The sequence below is a fragment of the Delphinapterus leucas genome, chromosome 17, assembly GCF_059928025.1.
Source record: "Delphinapterus leucas isolate spDelLeu-1000000601 "Yukka" chromosome 17, BTC_Dleu_Yukka2, whole genome shotgun sequence".
Lineage (NCBI taxonomy): Eukaryota > Metazoa > Chordata > Mammalia > Artiodactyla > Monodontidae > Delphinapterus > Delphinapterus leucas.
In genome coordinates, this window is record NC_143145.1 from 9,040,744 (window position 1) to 9,058,677 (window position 17,934).

Consider the following 17,934-nt stretch of genomic DNA (forward strand, 5'->3'; position numbering starts at 1 on the left):
TGTATGTGTGCACATGGGAAGTTCTGTACGATGATACACTACTGTCGACATGGTTGAAAGTTGACAGAGGATGAAGTAACGCCATCGGCAGCAACATGGATGGACCTAGAGATTATCATACTAAGTGAAGTAAGCCAGACAGAGAAAAACAAATATCATATAGCTTATATGTAGAATCTTTAAAAATGGTACAGATGAACTTATTTATAAAACAGAAATGGACCCACAGACATAGAAAGCAAACTTATGGCTACCGAAAGGGAAGAAGGGGGAGAGATAAGTTAAGAGTTTGGGATTAACAGATACACACTACTATATATAAAATAGATAAACAACAAGGAACTACTGTATAGCATAGGAAACTATACCCAATATTTTGTAAAAACCTATAAAGGAAAAGAATCTGAAAAAGAATATAGATAGATAGATAATGAATCACTGTGCTGTACACCTGAAACTAACACAACATTGTAAATCAACTATACTTCAACTGAAAAATAAAAGAAAGAAAGAAATTTGACAAAGGAAATGGATGGGAGTCTGTGCTCTGGACACTGGGAATGGCTTGAAGGGGGTTGCAAGTTACCAACTTCCACTGGTGCTTACCCTCCATCTGCACTGGAATAGCAGCCTCTGTCCCATGTTTACACTGGTGTTTTATTAGCCTCATTTTAGAAATAAGGAGACTGAGGTTTCCAGAGGCAAGACAACGAGACCAAGTGCACATGGCTAGAAACGTGATCCAGAAATCGAAACCAGATTCTGCCTCCCCACTAAGACCTTTCTTTTTCTGATAAGCCAAGTTGTCCAAACGATGCTTGGCTCTGTGTGTGTGGAGGTGGGGAGAGATAGTGGGTTAGGAGGAACAGGGTGAGAGGAGACGGGAGCAAAACGGAAAGCCTTTCTGTAGAATTGAAATGAGGAGTTGGGAAGGCAGGGAGGGTGGGGAGTGATGGAAATGAGGCTGGGGGAAGATTGCTCTGGACTTTCCAGGATGGATTGGAGGGACAGGAGTAGAGGGCTGTAGGAGCCAGGTCAGGAGACCACCTGGAGTGATCCAAGAGAAAAATGAGGTAGCCTTTCTAAGGCGTCAGTCCTAGAGATGGAGAGAAGTCGACCAGATGTCTGATATTATTTCAGAGGAAAAATGGGCATAATTTGCTAAAGGATTAGTATTCCTGTAGGGGTGGAGCACAGCTGCAGCATAGGAGTAGGGGGGCTCCCTGTCTCCTGGTGGGGGAGCCGGGATGGGCACCTGGCAAACCTTATCTCACTGAGTACTCGTCAACAACTCTGTGAGCAGCCCTTTGTGCCGTCCTTTCCAAATCTTCCAATAAATGAGCTGAAGCTCGGAAAGATGGGGTATCTTGCCGGAAGTCATACACCCCACAAGAAGGAGGATCCAGATTCAAACCTGGGTGCCCGTTATGGTCATATCCAGGGAGGAAGGGCGTAAAGCCTGTGGCACTTGGGAACACATACAGGATTCCTGACGCTTACCACTCTGCTATCTGAGGTGAGCCCCAGGAAGCTTCACTGCATGAAAATGTGGGAGCTTTAGTTCCTGTGAAATAAAAGATGTGAAATGTTAGGAGATGCAAACAAACTCGGGCTGTAACAGGTCCAATGAAAGCAGAAGGTCTTAGGCCAAATAAACCCTGGACCCACACTAATGCCTGTGCCCTTCTGGTGCTGGGGACACGGGATCTACTTCCAGCCCCTCAGACATCCCCAGAGTCCTATCATGACCCTTGTCCTGTCCAAGGGTTTTTGTCCTAAAGGACTTGGCTGTAAGGCAGCTTTACCTACCTCTGCTTTGTCAATTCTAAATGCATGTTTTTCCCATTTTAACATCTCTAAAATGAGGGTGTGGAATACAATCAATGGCTGTCATAGTTTAACTGCCAGTTTCCCTTTCTTAGTAGTTTATACAATTATAATGGGTCTTACAATTAATTGTGTCTGAGAGATAATGAAATATAGTGTTTCTTGGTAGAGTTACCCAAAGATGATATATGTGAGATGAACTCCAGATGTCTTATAATAATAAGAGTTGCTTCCAGTTATTGAGAAATTACAAATTTCCCAGACACTTTATTTTATGGAATATTAAAAATAACAGTCATAATAATAATACTAATTGCCAACATTTATCAAGCACTAGCCTAAGCACTTTATTAGCCCCATTTTACAGATGGAGAAACTGAGGCACATTTGGTCCTCACAACTCTGTGGGGTGTAATACAGGCATACCTCGTTTTACTGTGCTTCACTTTATTACACTTCACAGATGCTACTGTTTTTACACATTGAAGGTTTGTGGCAGTCTTGCTTTGAACAAGTCTATGAGTGCCCTTTTTTTCAACAGCATTTTCTCACTTCCTGACTCTGTGTCACATTTTGGTAATTCTGGCAATATTTCAGACCTTTTCATTATTATATTTGTTATAGTATCTGTGATCATTGACCTTTGATGTTACTACTGTGACTCACAGAAGACTCAAATGATTGTTAGAATTTTTTAGCAATAAAGTACTTTTTAATTAAGGTGCGTACATTGGTTTTTAGACATAATGCTGTTGCACCCTTAATAGTCTACAGTATAGTGTAAACATAACTTTCATGTGCTGTGGGAAACCAAAGAATTCACGTGACCTGCTTTATTGTGGTGGTCTGGAACCAAACCTGCAATATCTCCAAGGTATTGCTACATCTGCAGTTATCCCCAAAAAGAATGAGAGGCATTGAAGGATCAGAGGTGTTGAGTTACTTGCCCAAAGTCACACAGCAGTAAATAGTGTAGTCAAAATTCAAATTCATTCCATGTCTGATTCCCAAATTTAGGGTCCCAATTATAAATATTTTGTAAATGGGCATGTACGTTGGCAAATCGGGAGGAAAGTACCAGTTGCTGAGTGCTGAGTACTACCAGCCTGTAAGCATCTTATATCTGTTATCCCACTGAATCCTGTTGGCAGGTAGGCACTTCATCCCACTCTTTAGATCAGGGACCAGAAGCCCAGTGGTGAGGCTGGCCTTGAAACCCTGATGTGTTTGGCTCTAGGGCCCAGGCTGTTTCCTGACAAGAGGTGCCCATGACACTTGGTCAGGTCGTGGAGAAGTTTCCTCGCAGCCTAAAGTAACACAGTCGGTGCCATCCACAAATATGCTTCTGGGGCAGCAACAGTGCCTTCAGACAGAGCTGCTGATTTGTTTAAAAAACGTTAGTGGGCTTCCCTGGTGGCGCAGTGATTGAGAGTCCGCCTGCCGATGCAGGGGACGTGGGTTCGTGCCCCGGTCCGGGAAGATCCCACATGCCGCGGAGCGGCTGGGCCCGTGAGCCATGGCTGCTGAGCCTGCGCGTCCGGAGCCTGTGCTCCGCAACGGGAGAGGCCACAACAGTGAGAGGCCCGCATACTGCAAAGGAAAAAAAAAAAAAAAAAACCACATTAGTAAGCAGACAGGACGCTCAAGAAGAAATGCACTGTAACATACCATGAAACTCAAATAGATGTTTCCAGAGACAGATTCACCACGAAACTAATGAAGCTTAAGGTGCAAGCCCGGTACTATTTTTTATCATAACTTGTATTCTTTTCCCTAAATTTGTATTTCTTTTCTTCCACAAACCTGGATGTGACCCTATTTTATTCCTCTAATCTTGTTAAATATTCTGTCATCTATCTCAACCACGGTGAGATTAAGTCCTTTACTTTCAGTTTTAAATATTTTTTTCTGCACTGCAATTAGGCATATCAGACATCTTGAGGTGGTACCGATTGAATTCAGTTGCCCTGGGCTCTTAGTTTAAATCAGAAGTTGGGAAACTTTTTCTTAAAAAGCCGAATAGCAAATATTTTAGGCTTGTGGGCCAGATGGTCTCTCTGCTGCAACCACTCAGCTCCGCTGCTGCATCACAGAAGCAGCCACAGACAATATATAAACAAAGGAGAGTGGCTGTGGTATAAGAAAATTTATTTACAAAAGTACCAGCTGGCTGGACTTGACCCCAGGCCCGCAGTTTGCTAACTCCCGGTTTAGATGGTCAAAACCTGCATCTGCGTTACACATCTGTAAATCTATAGATGGATATGGATAGGATATACATAGATCAAGATATAGATACAGATTTGTCTGTGGTTCTTTGTGAATATGATTTTCTTGCCTCATTTCAGGAACAGGGAAGTTTTTTTAGGACAAAATGATTTTTTCTATATCCCATTGAAGTCATCTTTTTACTCTCCTCTGTGAGCATAAGATGAGAAGGAAGGAGGTAAGAAACTGGCACCTGATGACTGCCTGGTAATTACCAGGGTTCCAGGCGGTTTACATATGTGGTTCTCTTTTCATCCACATGACCATGCCATGAGGCGGGTTTAGAGGGTCCCTTATTCCACAGTTAATAGGAATCAGTGAATATCTACTTAAAGGGAATCTGCTGAAAATGGGGACCAAACTTCATACTAAAGAGTGAAGGAAATTTCTCATTAGTACGTAATCACAAAAATATAATTAAAATACAAAAACGTGTTTATTGTATCTCATAGTTCACAAAATTGAGGTTATAATTCCAACTATGCTCTAATTTTTACAATGAAAACAGACTCAATTGAGTGTTAATTTGAGGTTATATTTTCTTTGCAAAAACTAGATGATAATACAATATAACTTCACATTTTATTTTCTCAACATTCTGGGGGAAGGATTGTATGGTATTTTTCCCACTTTGAAGTATCAGTTGACTTGTCTTTCGTTGTTCCAGTACGATTGTCACGTGTTAATGGCTTTGGTGTATTTAGAACAGCTCTCCATCATCATATCCATCAACTTCATGGAATCCTACATCCTTTGTAAGCTTTGCCTTTTCACTTTGCAGATGGTTCACATTGTACTATTGGACGCTGTACCTGATAGGGAGGCAGAGACTGAAGTTCAAGGCCGTGATGCCCAGGGTATAGGCTGCTGTTAAATCATCGAGGATGTGTGCATGGAGACCTCATTAGAGAAGTGGTTTTTAGTTTTGAGGATTTTTGCTGCCCTGTGCAATCTCTGAGCTACGCAGACTGGGATAAAGAAGAAGTTAAGGCAGATCCCTTGATTTGTCACTCCTGTGCTGTCGATGAGAAACTGAGGTTCAGAAAAATAAACCTGCCCCAGGTCATCTGGTTTCTAGGTGGTGAGCCAAGATTCAGATCCTGGTTAACTGGCACGGGTTATCTATTACTGTATAACAAGCTGCCACAAAACTTAGCAGCTTAACATAACACGCGTTTATCATCTCAGTTGCTATGGGTCAGGAATCCAGGCGTGGCTTACCTGGGTCTCCTGCTCAGGGTTTCTCACAAAGCCTGTGATTAAGGTGTCAGCCAGGGCTGGGGTCTCATCTGAAGGTTTCACTGGGGAAGGACTCTCTTTCAGGCCCCCTTTTGTAGTTATGGGAAGAATTTTGTTCCTTGAAGCCTCTTGGACTGAGGGTCTTGGTACCTTGCTAGCCATTGGCTGAAGGCCACATTGAGTTCCATCCCACGTGGGCCTCTCCAAGATGGAGGTATGAACAACTTGCTTCATCAAAGCCAGCAAAAGAGGGAGTTTCTGGTGGTCTAGTGGTTAGGATTCAGCACTGTCACTGCCGTGGCCTGAGAACAGAGATCCCGTAAGCTTCACAGCGTACCACCCCCTCCCAAAAATACAGCCAGCAAGAGGGAGTCTACTAGCAAGGTGGCAGTCACAGTCTTTTATAACCTAACTCCAGAAGTGACATGCCACCTTTACTGTATTCTGTTGGTTAGAAACTAGCCACAGGTCCCAGCCAACTTTCCGCAGAGGGAATTAACCACAAGTGTGCATAGCAGGAGGCAAGATTCACTGGGGTCATCTTAAGATCTGACTGTTAACACTAGATTCCAAAATCTTTACTCTTCTCCTTTTTGGTACTGGTTACCAGGGGGGCATGGTGGATGCTTGCACCATGAAGAAGCAGCTTAAAATATAACCTCACATCACTTTGTAGCACCACTACCTTGGAATGCTTTTGGATGTTGACTAGAAATGCTTTGTCAATAACAAGGCTTTGCAGATACGCCAGTCCCTAACACAGGGCCTGACACACGGGAAGCACACTGCAGATGACGAAATGAATGCCATTGAATGGGGAGAGGGGATTGGGGGGCCAGATTGACTTTAACATCTCAGGATGTTTCAGAGATATGGCTTGTTCTGGGGAGGAGAAAAGGAAACACCCAGAGATGGACTGTTTCTCTCCATGGGCTTCGTTCAGATTCCCACTGTGTCTGCCCCTCAGCATGGCCCAGGAGTCCTGCTGGAGCCGGAAGTACAGAGCTCATGACTCCTGTCTCTAGCCTATAGGGGGGAAAGAATGTGACCTGCCAGCCCTAGGATAGCATCACCTTTATCAAGAAGTGTAAAATGAAAACCAGGGTACTGGAGAGGGCATGTTGGCGGCACTGTTAATGGGAATGTCGTCTATTTCAGCTCATGATATTATGAGTGTAGAGGGGGTCAGAGGCATGGAACAGAACCGCTTGGTCTGGGGAAGGCTGATAACCCTGTCCCCAGGCAGAAGACTCCAACCCTCCCACGTCCCAAAAATAAATGTGGCCTCCTTTAGGAGGGCTGGATGGATCTGAGAATGCTGACAGCCAGGATCCCTGCAGAAATAGACAAGTGATGACTCAGACTTGGTATAGACGGTGCAGTGCATGGTGGCACTCAGACATCTTCTTGCCAGGGCTTCTTCCAAGTTCTAGTTGATTTCCCTATTCTAAAGAACAATCTCAGGTCTGAAGAGATGGCAAAAAGTTCCATTAGCCACATGGCACTCAGCCATAGGCCCGACCCATCCAAGCTCAAATTCACTCCTGCAGTAGCTAACACGAATTGGCCTCCGTGCTGTGCCAGGCGCGGTGTCACATAGCCTCCGAGCATGGCCTTGTGTGCCTCTCATATGCACAACAGCCCTGAATTAGGAACTGTGGTCATTCCCACTTACAGATGAGGAAACAGTCTCCTAGGGGGTAAGTGACAGAGTTGAGATCTGAACTCCTGAACCCAAGTCTGTGCTTCTGCGAAAGCTCTTCCAGGCCCTCCTGCCAGGGTGGGCTGGAGGCCTGAACCCACAACAACTTCCCTTACAGGCCTGTTGGATCTTGTAACCCACTCATTTCACAGATGTGTACGCTGAGGCCTGGGAAGAGGAAAAAGCTTCTCCAAGTGCCTACAATAAACACACCACAGAGCTAGAAGTAGAACTCAGGTGTGTGTAGCTTCTTCAGAATCGTTTGGGCTGGGCACTGAGATTCTAGGAGGCCTTGGGGCTGACTCGGAGGGAATAAGAAAGCCCCTGACACACAGTGGGTGCTTTACCTCTGGGAATTTCCATGGGGGATCGGTAGGATCCTGATGTGGTCTGAAGGCTGTAGCTTCTGCTGGAGAGCAAGGATCAGGGTGGTAGCCGAAGATCAGGACATGTGGGCTAGCTGTGGCCTCAGCACACCTGCCCCGTCAGAGGGGTCAGTTCTGCTGCGCCTGGCTAGGGAGCGTGATTCTACACATGCCCGTTTCATGGCACACGGATGAGGGGTGTAAGGAGGAGAGTCCAGCGGTCAGCCGCCACCTTCCGCCCTCAGTCTAGGACCTTTGGTGAGCTGCAGGTACTCGACAGATGCCTACCAGGACCCAGGAACCAGCCGCGGTCCCGGGGAACTACCTGGAAATGGAATTGAGCTTTTCTCCCCCAAACTGGAGTCCAGAGGAGAGGGGAAGCTGAACTGTGGGCCTCAGCCCTCCCACTCTCTGGCTGGCTCTAACCTGGCCCCGTTCCCTGCAGAGTCTCACCCAAGTCCCCGTGACCGCTCTCAGCACAGGGTCCGGTCCCAGCAGCGCTGCCCCCCTTCCTTCCTTTGGTGACCCCGCTGCCTGAGCCTGGAAGCTGTGCCCCTCATCTGTAAAATTGGGGCACAGATATAACGGTGACAGTGCCCCTGGCTGGCATTGCTGCTGTCTGGGGTAAAAGAAAATGATGTGCTAAGAAGACGACCAAGTCAATGCTGGAGTTTTCACCCTCCTGGGCTTACTTTGAACGAAGCCTGGGAGAGGATATTTCCAGCAGGTCCGGCTTTGTTCCTGTCAGGGGACGCCCAGCTCGGGTGAGAAGAGGTGGGTAGGGGATGGTGTCTGGCTTAAGGGTATGTCAAGACCCTTGACCTTAACTGGCCTCATTGGCAAAGACAGCCAGGACCCTGCCGACAGAAGGACAGCTGTTGACTCTCCCCAAGACTTCAGCAAGTCCCAGGACGGGGGTCGGGGGGGAGAAGTGCTAGGTGAGGAACAGAGGGGAGAGGAAAAGAAATCAGGGGAGGGAGGGCAGTGACAGAGGAGTGGAGTGTTTGGGCTACAGAGAAGGAAACCACAGTGACAGAGGAAGTAACAGAATAATTGGTGAGGCATGGGGGCGGGGGGAGAGAGAGAGAGAGAGAGAACAAGATGAGAAGGGAAGACCCTGGCTAGCCACACCTATCTGGCTTCCATCTGTGAGACTGATCATTTGGTCCTCCTGTCTGAAATCAAGTTCATATCTTAAGAATAAACTTTACTATGCAAGAGACCAAAGGGTGTTTCCCCTTCTCAGGTGAAAGAGGGCTTCCCTGCTGCTTTTCGCTTTATAAATTAATCATTGTTTTCAAATCCCAGCAAGTAAATTCCCCAGGTTGCCGGTGCTTTTAATTCCTGGAGATGCCAGGAAGTGCCACGTTCCGCCAGGTGTTTGCTGCCCTCTCCTGGCTGAAGCCCGGTTCTGCATGCCCCCTGCAGATGGGAACCACAGTGACACTGCGTTTTGGTGACAGGTTAAGGATGAGTTATCCCCTCACCTGGCTCTAAAATCACAGTTGGAGCTGAAAGGGACTTAGGTCTCTAGCCCCAACCTCTCCCCTAAGCTTTAGACTTGAATTTCGACCAGCCTGCTGAATATTTCCACTTGGACCTCAAACGGCAGGTGCGCAGCGTAGCTTATCTTTGCTGTCGTCCTGGCCCCGGGGCACATACTCTTGAAGTCTGTGAACACCACACGGTCCACCCTGTCACCCACCAACCCCCGTGAGCCTCCAGATGCCCCTCCTGCCCAGCCTACACATCCCCGTAGTCGCAAGTCCCGCTGAAACTTCGGAAGGATTCTGTCTCATGGAACCCCTGTCATCTCTGCAGGTCAGTCCATGACAACAGCTTCCTGACTGCTGTCCTGTCAGAGAGCAGTCTTTCTAGGCATAGGTGATACGGGTGTGGATACTGATGGTGATATAGATACAGATATAGATGACATGGAGGTGGATATAGAAATAGATAAAGATGATACAGATATGGATATGGCTGTACCTACAGATGTAGTAGATATAGATCTTCTGCAGAATAAAGTCCAAACTCTCACTTGGCCAACAAAACTGTTCATACCCTATTCTGGCTTGCCCCTCCAGGCCCATCCTATATCCCTTGCCTTCTATTCCAACCACAGGGCAACTGCTCATCTCTGAAATTGTTTTTATCCATTCTCTAAACACATATGGGTTCTTCCCAAGTGCGAGGCTTTGGGATAGTCACTGGGATACAGAGAGGAACAAGGTAGTCCACCCTCAAGGAGTGGAGCCTCACAGACCAAACACACAAGTGCAGCCCAGACATCGTCTGAAGAATGAGAGGGTGAGGTGGGGCTCTATAAAAACTGGATGCACTTGGTACAGATTCCCATCCACACTCTTAGCTTTCTGTTGCTGCCTAACAGATTGCCACTAACTTAGTGGCTTATAGCAACACATGTGAACCGTCTCACAGTTTCCATGGGTTAGGAGCCTGGGCATGTCTTAACTGGGCCCTCCTCTTGGGGTCTCACAAAGCAGCAGTCAAAGGGTGGGCTGGGCTGTACTCCTTTCTGGAGCTTGGGAGTCCTCCAAACTCACCTGACTGTTGGTCCTTGTGGCTGTAGGACTGAAGTCCCACTTTCATGCAGGGCTGCTTTCAGGTCCTAGAAGCCACCACAGTTTCTGGCCTTGTGACCCTCACAGACCCTTCCCGACATGGCAGCTCACTTCAGGGCCAGCAGGTGATTCTTGCTCTATTCAGCTAAGATGGAGACTTATCTAAAGTAACATAATCACAGACGAGTCTATCCCATTGCCTTTGCCACATAATGAAACCTACTCAAGGGAATGACATCCCATCACCTCCGCCATAATCTCTTGTTAGAACCAAGTCGAAGGTTCAGCCTGCACTCAGGTATGAGGATTATACAAGGGCATGGCTCGTTTGGGGTCACTTTATGGCATGGTCACCATGCACACACCTCGTAGACTCTTCCCAAGATTCACATACATTTCAAGTACAGGACTGTGGGTCGAGTCCCAGAATCTGCTTAAGGACTCTTGTTCCTCCTGAATTAGTTTAGCTGTGGGACATCAAGCTTTCCCTTCTCCCCACACGTATCCCTACCCAGACCACAGGCTCTAGCCCCATGTTCAATGCCCGCTAAAGACAAAACCACTCCATAAGGCCATGGTTGATGATTGTCTTTGCAGGACCACGAACTTGTAATTTTTGCCAGTCTTGTACCTAACACCCCTTCAGCATGTGGCCATATCCTCTCCTCTTTGTCATTCCCGGCCCTCAAGACCAACCCCCGTCTCCAATTTCTGGCTACTTTTTCTTACTGAGAGGTTTAGCAGTCTTGTGACTTTAGGGTTGCAACTTCCACCTCAACTGGATCAGTAAAATGTTTCACTAGGCAAAGGCAGTTCCTGCCCTAGGATGAATTCTCAAGTTGGGTGTTAAGATAGAGTGCTTTATTTATGACACAGTGCACCAACGATTACAAAATGATAATGGGTTAGGATCAGTACTGGAATAGAAATGCCTTAGGGTGCTCTGTGATCCTAAGGGAGGGATCACATGAGGAAACCTACAGGCAGCAGCTGGGAGGCTCTGGAGGCAAAGCCATGACCGGCACCGTCAAGGTATCAGCAGGAAGACGAAGGGGCGTGTGTGGGGAGCGGGCAGGGAAGGGGAGAGTTGAGACAGACACCGGTAGGGTGAGAGAATCTGAGGAAGTGCTGTGATTCAGTACGGCCCGCCTGGGTGTGGGAGAGCAAGAAGAGATGAGGCTGTGAGGAGGGAAAGCCAGATCAGAGAAGGCTCACACCCCTTGCTAAAGGAGAAGATTGAATGGGGTTTTGTGTCCACAGTGCTGAAGGGTCCATACTCCAGGTCAACACATAAAATGGGCGATGTCCTGGATAAACCGAAACATACGGTCAACCCTAGCTAAGCCTCACATATCTTTCCAACCCTTTGGCCACAGCCTCTGGCATGCTTCCAGTGTTGTACTCCCAAAGCATGTGGTGGACACTCAGATCATAACCTCAACCACACTCTCGTGTGATTATTTGTGCTCTGTTTCCCCCACTGGACTAGGAGAAATGACGGCTAGGTTTTATTCATGTTTGTACCCTTAAAGCCATCTCTCTGCCTAGGACAGAAGAGGCATTGATATTAAATCACAGTAAAGTAATAGCTAACATTTAATGAAGGCTAAGTATCTGTGAGACATTCTTCTAAGCCCATGACATGGATTATATCATTGAAAAATTGAGAACACTAGCACTTTTATTGGATCCATTTTACATATGAGAAAATCAGGATGCAGAGAGGTTGTGTAACTTGCCTAAGATGACACAGCATGAGAGGAGGGAGAGGATTCTAATCTAGATCTTATCTCCAGAGCCTTTGAATGAATAAAGTCAAGTCTTGAGAGAACAAGAATATGGATTTCTAGAATCGTCTAAGAGCACGTTTTCCAGAGCCTGTCCAGCCAGTGATGCGTATGTGTCTGGGCAAGCACTAGGCATCATTTGCTTGATCGTAAACAGTGGACTGAATGACTCTCCATCCATTATCTCCTGTGGTCCTCACAATAACTGTGATCTCTAGGCAGGTTCGTTATTCTCGTTCTATGGACGTGATCATCGGGGTTCCCAGAATCAGTGAGCTTCTCAAGATCACATACCAGAGCCTCTTTCTAGTCCATATCTTTGGACTCCAGACTGTATGGTCTTTTTACTGACAACACAGTTGTCCTGGTGGTAATGATTCCTTCTGATGAACTTCTTCATTGCTAAAATGGGAATGATCATATCTACCTTGGGAGGCGGTTGTGTTGTGAGGATAAATGAGCTGATAGATGTAGTAACTGCTCGCTGAAGAGTGGTGGTGGGTGTTGACGTTGTTACAGTTGTCACTGTCGTCATCGTCACCTGAGAAGATCTGGGATGAAGAGTAGGCAGATTCCAGCTATGGATCAGGAGTCATGAATTTAAATAAGATGGCCAAACACAGGAGGGAGTTGAAAATCTTGTTTGGGTTCATAGGCAGGGTTGGAAACATAGATTCAGGTCTGCAGATCAGCGGCACTGTTGATCAGAAAATGTGATCAGGAAGGATCACCAAGGGCCGGAGCCAGGACTCTGGTCCAGTCCAGGGCCAGGAGCAGACATTTCCAAGCCTCCTTACATCATGGTCCTTACCGTCACACCGTGAGATCGCTTCCTGTTTGTCTGAACTCTGAGCTCAGGAGGACGGATCCAGCTTATTCATCATTGAATTTCAGCTCTGTGTCCCCCAGTGCCTGCCATATAAATATTGGATGGATGGATGTATGGATGAATGAATGAATGTATGTACAAGTGGGTACCCACTTACACAAACCAAAAAAGCATGGATTGGAACCTAGCAGGGCACAGAGCCAGATTATATAGAGCAGGAGAGCTTGGAGTATGTGACCAAGACTCCTGCATGGACCCTCTCTTGTAATTTCCCTCTTACACACCCAGGGAACCTGGTGCTGACCATTGAACCAAAGACTCTCCACCAAGGGCAAGGGAGAACGCTTTTTCTTTGCTGAAACAGTGAAGCGTGCACATACACACACTGTCCCTCCACCGCCACCATCACCCCCCTCACACACAGGGAGTTTATAAATATAATAATCTCAAAGGATTGTTTGCAGTTAGCTTCTGCCTGAGGCAGGGCCATGAACCAGATGAGCTCTCAGTGACTTTTCAATGAGCAGCATTGTGCATCACGGTGGCTTCTGTTCTTTCTAGCATGAAGCACACTTGGTAATTTCAAAATCGATTCTGAAGGCCCCCAATTGAAAGACGTTGTTTCCTTTAGTAACCATTGACTGTAAAAAAATAATAATAATAATATGAAGATATGGTGACAGGCGCCATCACCAAATTTATCAGTCGTTGGATGAATTTGTCTTTATTCTAAGAATGTTTTCATATATTTGAAAAACAGAGACCTATATGTGCAGGACACATTATTAACATATTCATATTCCCGTTGATTTACCAAAGCTTGCGGTAACTTTGGTTTTTCAAGGCATCTGCAGCCCTCCAGGGCTGGGACCCGATGATCTAATTCAAATTCTCACTGTTTCCACTAACTAGCTGGTAAAGTAAACGTTATGCACGTTGCCTCACCTCTCTCAGCCCTGTGTCCTTCAACCGGAGCAGTAATTCCTACCTGCCCTTCAGGTGTGTTATGAGGTTAAATGGGGTAACGGATAAAGCACACACCTATGTCTAACGGATGCTGTAGCTTCATCTCGTCTGACACCTTCGCAGTCTTGCCTCGGCGCAATCCAAGACTAGACGCTTCCTTAGTTTCCTTCTTCCTTCCCCTCTAGGTTCCTGATTGTCCTTGGGTGCTTGATTCTGGCCGTCCTGACCACCTTCAGGGAGTACGAGACTGTTTCGGGAGACTGGCTTCTGCTGCTGGTGAGATGGCGCCTGCACCGTGGTGCTGTGCTGTGGGGGTAGATGCTCTGGTGGGACCGCCGACGATGAAGACAAGGAGGCCCTTGGGTGCAGTTCTGCCCAACCGGTTTTGGCTTCCTGGAGTCTCTGGCCAAGTCCAGGCCCAGGAGAAAGCATTGGTGGATCAGTTGATGAGGTCTGCTGGGGGCACAGGTGGAGCAGGGAATGGCTGGCCTGTGTTATTCCAGGTTAGAGATAAGGGGACATAAACAAGGTCAACACAAACACCAATACCCACTGGTTAAATGATAAAATACAGCTTCCCAACCCTCTGACAGTAACACAAAGGCATGTTTCGTCCCAACCCTTCCTCTGCTTTTCCTCCCTAAACCCTGAGGATCTCTTCCTTCAAGGCCAAGCAACAAATCCCGTTTCTGCATGAGCACTCCAGGACCTCCCTTCTGGGCCTCTGCCTGTTTTTACTCTCCAGTCTGTATCCCGTGATGCGGCAGAGAGAGCGTGCAGTTAGAATTCTCGGGCAAGTTACCTAACACCCCGACTCAGTCTCCTCCCACCCTCACCTAAAAGATGTAGCAGTGTACGGTGAGGGGCACACGCCGATAGGCTGGGTGCAGCCTCCACACCGGGCCAGGAGGAGGCTCCCAGGAAGGGCTGGATCCTTCTGCAGCCCTGGATCCTTCTCCAGCTGGCCTTTTGAATGACCACGCCTTCCTGGATTAGGATCAACCCACCTCTCTAGGGTGAGGCCCCACCCTCTGCACAGGGAAGGGATGCCAGCCCCCAGTCAGGGTTTAGGAAATAGCAGAACCTTTGCCTCCCACTGAGCTAACCACGCGTCCGTGGTGCCGGAATCAGCAGGTTCCTTCCAAGGGCAGGTGTTGACAGTCTACAGGGCAGATCTGAAGCTAAGACCTGAGCAGATGACTCCTGGGAAGCCATCCAGTTCCAGGAACTAAGTTTCGAGGATTGCTGCAGCTCCCCAAGGGCCCCAGGGAGGTCACCAAGCAGTGGGGGCGAAGGTATCTCCATCTGACCCACAAAGGAGGCTCAGCAGGGAAGATGCAAACCCGCTGTCCCATAGGTCATAGGGAGACGCCGTAGCATGGTCCTGACGGGCTCAGAGCCTGATCACCTGCCTGGGATTCCTTCTTTGCCACTTTTGGCCTTGAGACATTTGTTCAGCCACTCCTTGCCCAGCCTGGGTTTTTCAAAATACAAGATGAGGGTCATATTATAAAATACTTCAGGTGGTGCCTGGCCCAGGAGCTGTGCTCAGTAACCATTGGCCACGATTAGCAATACCAGGGACCAGACACCGGCTGGGCAATATCATTGCTTCCTCTCCTTCCAACCCAACTGAACTTCTTGGGGGCTTTTAGTACATTAAAGGGATTTTTAAAAAATGATCCATTAGAACAAAAACATAGAAAAAAGGCTTAATGTTAGAGACAGTTAGCACATCAGAGTGAAGACAGGAACTGCCCCAAACTGAATGGAGGTGATCAGCCTGTCCTACTCCCTCTACCACCAAACCAGCAACAACAGAAATCCAGCTCTTCAGAACTTACGGACAGAAATCGCTAGTTCTGGACAACCGGGTCCCGGTTAATGTGTCTCTCCACATGTGCTTCAACGCAGGAAACATTTGCTATTTTCATCTTCGGAGCCGAGTTTGCTTTGAGGATCTGGGCTGCTGGGTGTTGCTGCCGATACAAAGGCTGGCGGGGACGACTGAAGTTTGCCAGGAAGCCCTTGTGCATGTTGGGTAAGCCCTGACCCCGAGCCCGGGGGTGCCTCATCCCCTTCTTTTGGTGCATTATTTCTCTGAGGCAATTTTAAGCAGACGCTGTTCTTCTGGGAAACCATGCCGCATCGTGGGGGCCCGCCCCGCCTCTGACCCTCCCTTCAACCCTCCAGCAGGTGGGATTCCTGCCCCCGTGGCTTCTCCTTATAATGAGCCCACAGGGCAGGAATTCTTAAGGCGGGTGGGAGACACTCTTGGCATTTGGGTCGTGAAGGAGCCACAGCTCATTGCAGGATGCGGGGCAACCCCAGTCCCTGGAGTAGTAGCACCCCAGTCACCGTGACAGCCAAACTGCCCGTGCAGTTCGACTGGCCACGGTGGGGATGGGAGGCGTGACACCATTGCTGGTTGAGAATGACCTCTGTAGGGCCGCAGAGGTAATTCTTCCATCCTAACACCCAGTCTGGAAGAATCTAGCACCTGTGACCCCCCTCGCCACCATAATGCTGTGTCCTGACCCACCTTGCTTTGGGGAGGTGTCATGGAGACCCCTCCATCCAGGTGTAGGCATTTTGATAGCAAAGAAGGTGGAAGCTCTCACACACACCTATTGGTGCACCCCACCATGTTCCCATCTGAAGATCCCACTAAAATCATACAGTGACAGGACGAAATCTACCTGCAGTGATGGTTAGGAGTCTTGGAGCTTCGATTTCCTAGGGATGGTTAAAGTCAGAGGATCATAGAATGTCAGGGCTGGAAGGGACCTTCAAAAGTGTTTGGTTGAAGATGCCCTCCTGTCTGATGCTCCAGCCCCCTTTGCAGCAGCCTTTAAGTGGTCCCCCAGACTCTACTTGCATACCTCCAGTCACGGGGCGCTCACCACCTCTCGAGGGTATTCATTCCATCTTAACTCCTCTGACTCTCTTCAGATATTCGAGTTCAGCCATCCTATTCTTCCCCTCCCCTCCAGCAGTCTCCTTTCATTGGGAGGGATGTGCTTAGCAGCTTCAACCCCATCTTATAACCCATTTTCTTAGCATCATAGACCCTCTCCTCTGAGCTGCTGCTTATTCCTCACTCCCCTTTTAAAAAGTGACCTGCCGGGACTGGACACAGCCCTGTGGGTACGAATGACCCAGCCAGGGAGGAAGAGCTGGACTCCTCCCCCTGTCCTAGGCGCCAAGTTCTCTCCGTGCCTCCTGGGGCTGTGTTGCTGCGTTTGCAGGTTGCCTCACACAAAGGACAGGTACCAGCCTCACTGTCGGCTGAAGCCTCTCTTCCTTCCCATTTGCTGCTGAGGTTGGAAATCTGAGGGTTTTGTTTATTGCTTAGAATTTTGAGTGCAAGGAGGGTGGGTGTGTGTATGCACACGTTCACACGTGCAATTTTGGAGCACTTTGTAGTTACTGATTTTTTTTCACATTTTTTTTCTCTCTTCCTTCGTCCTCTTACCATGTCTATCTACTGTGTCTGAGTTCTTTACAGCTGCTATAACAGTATACCACAGACAGTATACCACAGACAGGGTAGCTTATAAACAACAGAAATTTATTTCTCACAGTTCTGGAGGCTGGACATCTGAGATTGGGGTGCCAGCATGGCCGGGTTCTGGTGAGAGTCCACGTCCTAGTTCCTAGACAGCTGTCTTCTTGCTGTGTCCTCACATGATGGAAGGGGCGAGGGAGCACGCTGGGGTCTCTTTCATAAGGGTACTAATGCCATGCATGGGGGATCCACCCTCATGACCTAATCACCTCCCAAAGGCCCCACCTCCCAATACCATTACACGGGGGGTTAGGACTCAACATATGAATTTGAAAGGACCCAAACATTCACTCCATGGCAGCCCCCAACTTTCCTTCCCCTTCCTCTTTCCTGTCTTTCTTTTAAGTCTTAAGCCGACTTCTTTTTGGGGTGACCTATCCAGTGTGTGTGCGTGTGTGTGTGTGTGTGTGTGTGTGTGTGTGTGTGTGTTGGCAGGGGTTGGGGGAGATGACTTTGTGATCGACGGTGCCCAAATTCAGAGGTTCCTGCCAAGTTAGAGGATGTCATAGCAGGTGGAGCCCGGGCCCCTCTGGAACAGGGGCGTTCCCCGTGGAGCTGTCTCCACTATTCCAGGATTGTACCGGAGCTCCAGATCACGTTCCCCTGCCCGCCTTTCTGGAGAGACAAGGCTGGGCCTCAGCATCCACCATCCTTGCTGGCTTCTTTCCTGATGTTGCTGCATTTTCTGTTCTACTCCTCTCAACTTCTCCCGTAACGTGGCGCCTGTGGGAAATGTTGCTTTTCTCTGTGTGTCTGACAAGAGGCTGGTCATCACGTCCACACACATCATGGCCTCCT

The 17,934-nt window shown here is 48.0% G+C and overlaps 1 protein-coding gene across 1 annotated transcript in view; it reads left to right on the forward strand.

Moving 5' to 3' along the window:
* Nucleotides 1-2,875: 2,875 nt before the first annotated feature.
* Nucleotides 2,876-17,934, forward strand: part of KCNQ3 (potassium voltage-gated channel subfamily Q member 3) — a 64,640-nt gene continuing 49,581 nt past the window's right edge. Inside the window, exons 1-5 of the mRNA XM_089899198.1 lie at nt 2,876-2,935; nt 4,763-4,952; nt 7,189-7,273; nt 13,754-13,844; nt 15,483-15,609. Of these exons, the coding sequence (XP_089755324.1) occupies nt 2,876-2,935; nt 4,763-4,952; nt 7,189-7,273; nt 13,754-13,844; nt 15,483-15,609 (553 nt within the window). The remainder of the gene's footprint in view (nt 2,936-4,762; nt 4,953-7,188; nt 7,274-13,753; nt 13,845-15,482; nt 15,610-17,934) is intronic.